Raw genomic sequence first — 9,126 nt, 5'->3', positions numbered from 1 at the left:
CCTCCGTCCTATGTTCTGGAAACCTCTCCCTGAACCTCTGCACATCTCTACCTCTCTAAAGGCAAGTTGTTGTTGATAAAGAAAAAAGCATACATTTTAAAAATGGATGAAGCAGATATACTTACGTAATGAATTATACGCTCCCCTATACTGATGATCTACCAGCATTTCTATTCAATTAAAATAGGACATTAATATTAAGGACTAGATTACCTCCACCAGCAGCTGTCATTAAATTTGAGACAGCACTATAGTTCATAAAGATTTACCTGTTGTCATTACACTTTATCGAGATACGGCTTTTAAAAAAATTGTATTGAAGATAAAAACAGGTTATGGATAATGAATCAGAATGTCACATTTTTCAACAAGGCAAAACTAAAAATTTACAGTGTTTAATTTGCTTTATTACATCAAATTAATTCCATCGTCAATATCATCTACAGTGTTCATATCTTTTTTCAAACTATTATCCAAAAGTAACTTTTCCCTCCCCCCAAAAAAAATTTAATACTTGGTTTGACACAAATTGCTTTACACTTAGTTACATGGAACGTTAATCCAACAGCAGTGACAACAAGTTTACAGGATGGAATTTCAAGTTATTGCCAATATGTACAATGGTAAAACTCCTTAAATGTTTCAAACACTGTTTTCTGGGCAAAAGAAAAATGACAAAACTAAAGCATTTTACACTCTGGGAAAGAGCAAACGGACTTAATCGTTCTCTCTATTTTTTTTTAAACTCAATGACGTCACTTTGTAGAAAATGGGGAAAAAAAAGTTTCACCTAAACTGGATCTTCAATGACACAATTTCATTAGGCCTTTACTTGTGGGCACAGTGTACATCACAAATGAATCTATACAGTTATATCCTACTGTAATAAAAGGGAAAGATATATACACATACATGTATACATCATGTGTATATACACATATGTATATTTATGCTCACACACACACAAAGTCTGGAACATTTAGACTGCTACTAGAGTAGTCTTGACTTTTGTTGTGTTTTCTTGCAATAACTACAGTCTGGTGTGTAAGTAAAATACGTTGGATGCTTGCTGCTTTACATTAAAAACTTTTATTTGCTCTATTCTTTTGAAAATATGTTTAGTTTGGTCTCCAACATTTGCTTCACCTTACACCAATGATGCATGAACTTGCTTCTCTGCAATGGAAACATGCATAAACCTCTCAGAACATTAAATACATTTGTTTTTTTTTGGTTTCAAAATAATCTCTTAATGGAAGGGACAACATTTTAGGAACTGTCTGGGAGATCAGGGCTTTAGGAGAAAATGTGATTTCTGGGTTTTTTTCTTGAAGGAAATAGATAAGAAGAAAACTTGAACTTCTTTCCCAACGTCCCTAGAAAATTTGACCTTTAATGCCTTCATAATCTACTGCTGCACAATTTCTTAAACACAATAATGAGCTTTTAATTAAACATTTTGGCTTTCGAGTAATATCCCCACCCCATTCGGTAGTCCAAGGAAGCACTGAGGCCTCAAGACTGAGCCTTTCACATGGCTTTGTAGACCATCCCCTCGACCGGATGACTATAAAACATTTCAGAAGGATGTTGATAGAAAGCAAGTCTGTCATCATCTCTGTGGCCACTGTCACACTGATTGTAAGAAACATTTGTGCAAAGAGGCAAATTAATATCTAGATTTTGCTGGTGAATCTGCCAAATGTTCTCACTATTCTGTGGTAGTGTTCTCTGCAAAAGATCTGGACCCATGTCATGAGCACTTGACCACGGATATGTAGCACAGTTAGTCTTCTGTAGTTCGGTTGCCAGTTCAGGTTGACTGCAATCAGAGCCGAGCTCTTTGTCAAGGGTATGGTGAATCTGGTCAACATTACCTGAAGTAGTTGGCAATTTAATTTCGCTCTCTGCCTCTGCTCGGTTTTCAAGTTTGGATCCAGTGACAGTTGGACAAGTCATCTTTTCGGTGTGGCGATCACTTTGGTAGTTCAACGATCCTTCTGCATCCTCATGAACAGAATGCTTTATTAAGTGCTTCTTTTGGTGCATACCAAGGGCAGCTGCTGTTTTGCAAACCTTAAAACAATGGAAACAAGCATGTTCCTTCCCTTCCTGCTGAGCACGTTTTGTTTCCAAGTGTCTCTGCTCATGATTCTTCTTCGTCGTCAAGTAAAGGAAACGCTGTGGGCAGAAGTAACAGCGGTATCGCTTCTCCCCAGTGTGGATCCTTTCATGCTTTTTGAGGGTTTCACTCAAAGTGAAGGCCTTGTTGCAGTGCAAGCAAACAAAGTCTTTCACACCCAAATGAATGCGTTCATGTTTGTGGAGGTTCCCTTGGACTGAAAAGCGTCGCCCGCAGGTTTCACAGGAGAAAGGTTGTTCACCAGTATGACATCTTACGTGCATCTTCAACGTAGAAGAGTTTGGAAATAATTTTGTGCAAATAGTACATGAATAAGGCTTTATTGTCGAGTGCCAATTTAGATGCCTTTCCATTTCTTCTTCAGTGGGTTTTATTTTATCACCGCCTGTACAGTTAAACTCTTGGGATCGATCGTTAATTTCTTTATTTAATGCAATTCCTTCTGGGATGTCAAAATCCTGTTCTTCTGTGGTACCAGAAATTGGAACAGAATGGCTAGGGATCTTGTGTCCACTCTTTTTCTTCCATCTAGATTTTCTCAGTTTACGAAACCCTTTGGATCGCTTTTTTGGCTTGTATGTATAGTAAGGCCGCCAAAGTTTATCGTTTGAATCGTGATCACTCATTTCATCACACGTTTCATTGCCTCCAGCAGGATCTGCAATACTTTCAGCAGGATCTGCAATACTTTCAGCAGGATCGGTGGGACTAGGTGACTTTATCATTCGTTCTTCACCTTCTTCCATTTTAATATCCTGGACCATCTTTTCTTCATTTGGAATCATCCACTTAGGCTTTCTACCTTTTCTACCGAACAGTTTGGATCCAGTAATGTGTCTTTGTACAACTGCTTTATCCCCAATTTTCACGGTGATTTGGCAAAGAGGAGCGACCTGGCTGTCGGTGGAGGTTCCAGGGCAGGCAGGTTTTGCAATGTAGGTTTCTGTTCGGCTTCCTCCAGAAAAAGTACTTGAACGGTTCTTTTGCGCAGCCCCAGGTTCTGTGACTTGTCCACTTCCCTTTGCAGTTTCAACTGCCTTCTTGTAGGCACCTTTATTCTGCAATTTAACACAGTCTTTAGCAAGATTTTTCCTTGAATTTGTGTCGGAAGAATCATTGCTCATATTGGTCTGTGGAAGTGGCCGATAAGCATCATTACCAGATTCTACTCCACTACTGTATGTGATGACAGAAGAAAATGCATTCCCATGCTTTATAACAGATGAAACCCTATTGCTGTGCATTATCACAGAGGGAGCTGTGTGCCCATAGTTAATGACAGAAAGAACTGTATTATTCACATTAGTGGCTGAGCCTTGTTGCCCATTATCAGCAGCATCTTTACCACCATTATTGGTTTCATCTTCAGTTGAAGTGCAAGAAAGCAAGGAATTGTTAAGATGGCAGTCATTGGAAAGACCGCTGTTTACACCTTCAGCCCCCGAGAGACATGTTTCCATTGCAGCTCCTTCAGCCGGCTCATCCAGAGCTGTGATGAAGGACACTGACGCAGAATGGGAAGACTGTTGTGAATGAATGGTTTCTGAAGAAAGCAAGTGGTCTTGCAAACTCTCTGAAGCAGGTGATGAATTACTGATGGAAAAGTTACCGATATCAAGGGAATTCATATTTTCATCAGTTGAAGAAACGCCAATAGCTTGATTACTGTTGAGGTTTTCTGGACTAGATCGAGTGTAAGTTTTGTATGGTCTTTTTTGTAGCTTCATAGGCAGAAGCCGATAGAGTTTGAATGGATACATCTTGGCCCTATATCCAATACTTGCTGCTTTCTTGTTTGTGGGAAGACTTGGATCAATGCCATGAAAAGATTTCTGATGGGTTTTCAAAGTATAGTAGGTCATAAAGGTCTCCAAACAAAAGATGCACTGATACCGTCTCTCTCCGGTGTGCCATATCTCATGTTTAGTACGATATTCGGCTAATGCAAATACTTTACTACAGTAATGGCAGGGATAGGTTCTCCGCCAAGAATGAACATTGGCATGTCTCTTTAAGCTGGACAGAGTTACATAGGAACGCTTGCAAACACTGCAAAAATACAAGATGTGTCCCTCAACAACTTTCACAAAGTGTTCTGGTTCTGGTGAGCTGCTGCCTCTCCTTGAGCGTATCAAATTCACTGAGCACTTGTTGGAATTCTCCAGTTCTAGAGCATGCAAAATCGAATTTTGATCTTCCTCACCACTGCCAACTTCAGTGTCGCTGGAAAAATTCTCCATTTGCTCATCAGTTGATTCACGATCAGACACAACTGTTCCTGGTCCTCGGCAAAGATGCTCATGAGTCTGCAGCCTCTTCAGATGAACAAAAGGTTTACCACAATGCCTACAAGACAGGGGCTTTTCTAAAAGCGTGGTGTGGATTTGGGAATGGACGTTCAATGACACTCGAGTGCTAAAAGACCGTGGGCAATATTTACAGCTGTAAGCAGTTTGATGAGTGATCGCTGGCACAGTTTCAGACCAAACAGCATTAGGCACCGATTTGCTCATGTTTTCCATAGGAGGAGAAGCTTTCTCTGCATCAGAGACACCACCTACAGTTTCCTCACTATTCACAGTAGGTCCATTTAATGGGCCAGTAACTGGCACAACATTTACTGGGCTACTATCATTTGTGGTTTGTAATGCATTCAAGTTAAATCGTAGAACCTTAAAGCCAGTTGAGCTGGCAGTGTATAGTGGTTGGGAGGCTTTGCAAATTTGGTCTTCCAAATGTAGATCCTGCAGAGCTCCAGAGCTAGCAGTACTGCTATTAATATTGCATAAAGGCTTTCCATTTTCTTCCATAGATTCTTGTACTTGATGAAGACCAGAAGGAGGATCAGCGTTTTGCTGATCTGTTCTAGAAGATGATACAGCATAGGAATGTTCAGCGAAAGTATGAGCAGGCATCTGCTGTATACCATTTTCATCCTGTGTAACACATACCATGGATAGCTTATCAGATTCCATTGCTTTTTTGTTGGCATTAGCTGTTAAGTCAACTGGAAAATACAAGTCAGTGCCAGCCTGCATGTCAAAAATTGAAAATGCATTTGTGATTCGGGGTCCATTTGCAAAATGGAAATCTTCACTGCCTTTGTCACTCACAGAATTGCAGACCTCGGCTTTCAAATTCTGAAGGCATGTTGACAAGGAGAGCGAAGACGCAGGAGAAACTGATTGAAAAGAATTAGGTGAACAACTGTACAGAGTATCTGCAGATCCAACATCCAGCTGAGGAATGGGCATTAGGCTTTCCAAAAATGATATCCCTAATTTTTTCCCAGCATCGCTAAGATCTTTTACTCTTTCAGACCCTTTGACAACCACCTTTGCACTGTAGATGAAATGCAGTATTTCTGCAAACACTTCTGCCTTGAAGTCAGGCAGTTCCAGGATATGGCCCACCAACCACAACTCCTGGTTTGAAAAAAGGTTCTTAAAGTAAACGCTGGATGCTGCCAAGACATTTTTGTGGGCTTTAAACTTGGTGTCTTCCACAACAATGGTGACATCACAGAAGACACCTTTGGTACGTTGTTCATTCAAGCAACAAAGGACAGTCTGGCTGTGGGAGTTGTCCATAATATCTGTGCTTGAAGGCATGACAATCATCTGGAAAGAAAATAAATGAATTCAATCAGTGCTAGAAATCAATCAGTTGTGACGAAATGCACATCAAGTATTTATCAGGATCTTATATTTGTAGCTATATATAAAAAAACACCTACACACACTGAAGCTTTATCCGAACTTCTGTGATGTTAGTATTATAGGTGGTGTTATACTGTTGTTTTTGTTTATCCTACAGGTACAAAAAACAGTTCTTCTAAAATCACATTTGTTCTCATTGTAAAATTGTATTTCCACCTCCGTAACATTTCCCATCTCTGCACACCTGCTGCTGAAACCCTCATCCGTGCCTTTGTTACCTCGACACTTAACTATTCCAACATATTCCCGGCTGGCCTCTCACTTTCTATCCTATGTAAACTTGATCATCCAAAGCTCTGCTGCCTGTTGTCCTAACTCGCACCAAGTCCCGCTCACCCATCACCCTTGTGCTCGCTGATCTACACAAGCTCCTGGTTAAGCAATAAAATTCTCATCCTGGTTTTCAAATCACTCCATGGCCTTGCCCTTCCCTATCTCTGTAATCTCTTCCAGCCACCCCCCCCTCCCCCCGCCCTCCGCTCATATATCTGCGCTCCTCTAATTCTGCCCTCTTGAACTTCCCTGATTTTAATCGCTCCACCATTGGTGGCCGCACCTTCAGCTGCCAAGGCCCCAAGCTCTGGAATTCTCTCCTTACACCTCTCTTTCCTCCTTTAAGACTCTCCTCAAAACCTACCTCGTTGAGCAAGCTTTTGGTCATCTGCCCTAATTTCTCCTTATATGGCTCAGTGTCAAACTTCCCCCCCCCCCCCCCCCAAGTGCCTTGGGATGTTTTACTAAGTTAAAGGTGCTATATAAATACAAGTTGTTGTTGTTGTGTGCACGAGCAGCTTACCAAAATATTATAATTCACATCCAAAGTCCTCAGGCAAAAAGTAATAGAAATCTACTGACATTGTTTAGTGTAGAGAGCTTTGGAACATTTCCTTAAACACAGTTGAGGTGAAATTGGATATGGACAACGTATGCAGAATTGGCGATGTCGCTTTTGCTGCCCGTTACACGATCTGTCCGATATTAGTTTCTATTGAAGCCAATGGAACTAAACATCGGGCGTACAACAGGTGGCCAAAGTGACATCGCCTGCTTTGCATCCCCGGCCATGTCCAATTTCACCCCAAGACCATTAATAGAAATAATTTAAGAAGGAGCAATGAAACTACAGTTTGAACATAGCTTTTCATGAATAAAATGATACTTTCGACAGCCCTTATATTGAAGGTGGGCAGTCAAAGTATACACTGCTGCTGGGAGAGGGTTGGCAGCCATTATGTGAACCGCAGCAATAGTTTACAAAAAATCCACTGCAGTGGTGCAAATTCAATATTTTTTTTTTCCAAATGTCTCATTATGTACCGTTAGGTATATGTTTGCACTTGCCTCTATATAACAAGAATAAATGAGAGAAGTGTGCATATGAGCAACAGAGACACAAAGAAAGAACGACGTCATTTATCACAATCAGGAAATTGTTTCCTTTTGCCTCCAATCAAGGAATTCCCCCCAAAAACCCGACGAATCTTCATTGGACTTTTCAAAGCCTACCCTGGATGCTCAGTCACTCCTGACAGAGCGGGCCAGTGGCAGTTTGAACACAATGTGCGAAAATACCAACATACTCCTGACGAAAAGGTAGTCAGTTTTGGTCAAACAAGACACAAAAGAGCCGAAAAAGAAAATACAGAAAACCGTGCCGTTAAAAATTTGGTGCACATTTTTATGCTTACTAAGCGGAGTGTGTCCATTTTGGGAATGTTCCACGTTAGGTACCCGGTGATGAAGTCCAGGGTGCGTGCCAAGCTTCATTCATTTTGAATGCCAGCTGCTCAATTTAATTTAAAAATTCAGTCAGCCAGTTAATAGAAACATAGCAACATAGAAAATAGGTGCAGGAGTAGGCCATTCGGCCCTTCTAGCCTGCACCGCCATTCAATGAGTTCATGGCTGAACATGCAACTTCAGTACCCCATTCTTGCTTTCTCGCCATACCCCTTGATCCCCCTAGTAGTAAGGACTACATCTAACTCCTTTTTGAATATATTTAGTAAATTGGCCTCAACAACTTTCTGTGGTAGAGAATTCCACAGGTTCACCACTCTCTGGGTGAAGAAGTTTCTCCTCATCTCGGCCCTAAATGGCTTACCCCTTATCCTTGGACTGTGACCCCTGGTTCTGGACTTCCCCAACATTAATAAGAACATAAGAATTAGGAACAGGAGTAGGCCACCTAGCCCCTCGAGCCTGCTCCGCCATTCAACAAGATCATGGCTGATCTGGCCGTGGACTCAGCTCCACTTACCCGCCCGCTCCCCGTAACCCTTATTGGTTAAAAATCTATCTGTTTGATCAACATTACTGTTAAAAAAATAAACACCCATCATCAGCAAGGTTTCAAAATGGTCAATCAAAAGAATCACTTCCAACATTTCATCAATGATGGCAGTTCTGAGCCAAATGCAAAGTATTGTTCTTCCAAACCTGCATCAATAATGTGACTTCACTCAACCTTATACAAGCATCCCTGGTGCAGCAGCCACCATTTTATTTTCCACTCGAGCCTTGTAGTCTTTTGAATGGGATTGCAAATTAATACTGAATTCAGGCCAGCTTTGAATTCAAGACACAGCCTCACTATGAGCACACCTAAATTAATCGATCTAAATGTTTTTTTAAAAATGAAATGCGCAACTATCATTGAAACTCCATTTGTGGAATCTGATTAGCCACATATTTAACACGGACTGTCAATCACTTTGGTTCATACCATACTTCAGTCTGCTTGGTACTTCTCAGAAATTTTACAGCACAGAAGGACCCTTGGTTCTCCTTGCCTTCCTGATCATCCATAACCCCCTCCTTAGTTTTTGACTTTGCCATCACATCATCTCCACCTAACCAAAATCTATTCTCCTTCCTTCAGCCTCTTCCTGCTTTCCCAACACAACCGCTTTGGCCTCTGCTGACTTTTTCAGACCGCTTTGGAATTGTGCCTGGAGTTTTCTTTTTAACTACCAAAACAAAGATACACTCAGAGCATATGAAGTGAAAGAAACATCACAGAAAGCCTGAAGCTCGGACAGCTTGAGGCCATGGCTGGAGACAAGGGTTGCTGGCTTCAAGGTGGGAGGAGAAAAAAATAGCCAGACAGAGAAGTGTGGAAATTTCAATTTGGAGCAGGTCCACCTGAAAGTAGGAAGAAACCAGGGAGAGCAAGATCGTTGGCTTACAGCAGAGAGAAACCATAGTGCTGGGAATGGGAGCCAGCACATTAGTGGTGGGTCTACGAGTGCAGTGGTGCAGACT

The 9,126-nt window shown here is 41.3% G+C and overlaps 1 protein-coding gene across 2 annotated transcripts in view; it reads right to left on the bottom strand.

Annotated features, from left to right (window-relative positions):
• Positions 1-435: 435 nt before the first annotated feature.
• zbtb38 (zinc finger and BTB domain containing 38) overlaps positions 436-9,126 on the bottom strand; it is a 44,335-nt gene continuing 35,644 nt past the window's right edge. For both annotated transcript variants that reach the window (XM_070882484.1, XM_070882483.1), the window contains exon 2: positions 436-5,763. In XM_070882484.1, coding sequence (XP_070738585.1) covers positions 1,531-5,763 — 4,233 coding nt within the window. In that variant the 3' untranslated portion in view covers positions 436-1,530. The remainder of the gene's footprint in view (positions 5,764-9,126) is intronic.

Source organism: Pristiophorus japonicus, chromosome 6 (genome assembly GCF_044704955.1).
Source record: "Pristiophorus japonicus isolate sPriJap1 chromosome 6, sPriJap1.hap1, whole genome shotgun sequence".
Lineage (NCBI taxonomy): Eukaryota > Metazoa > Chordata > Chondrichthyes > Pristiophoridae > Pristiophorus > Pristiophorus japonicus.
Note: the sequence above shows the minus strand (reverse complement) of the source record. Positions and strands in the feature narration are given on the sequence as shown.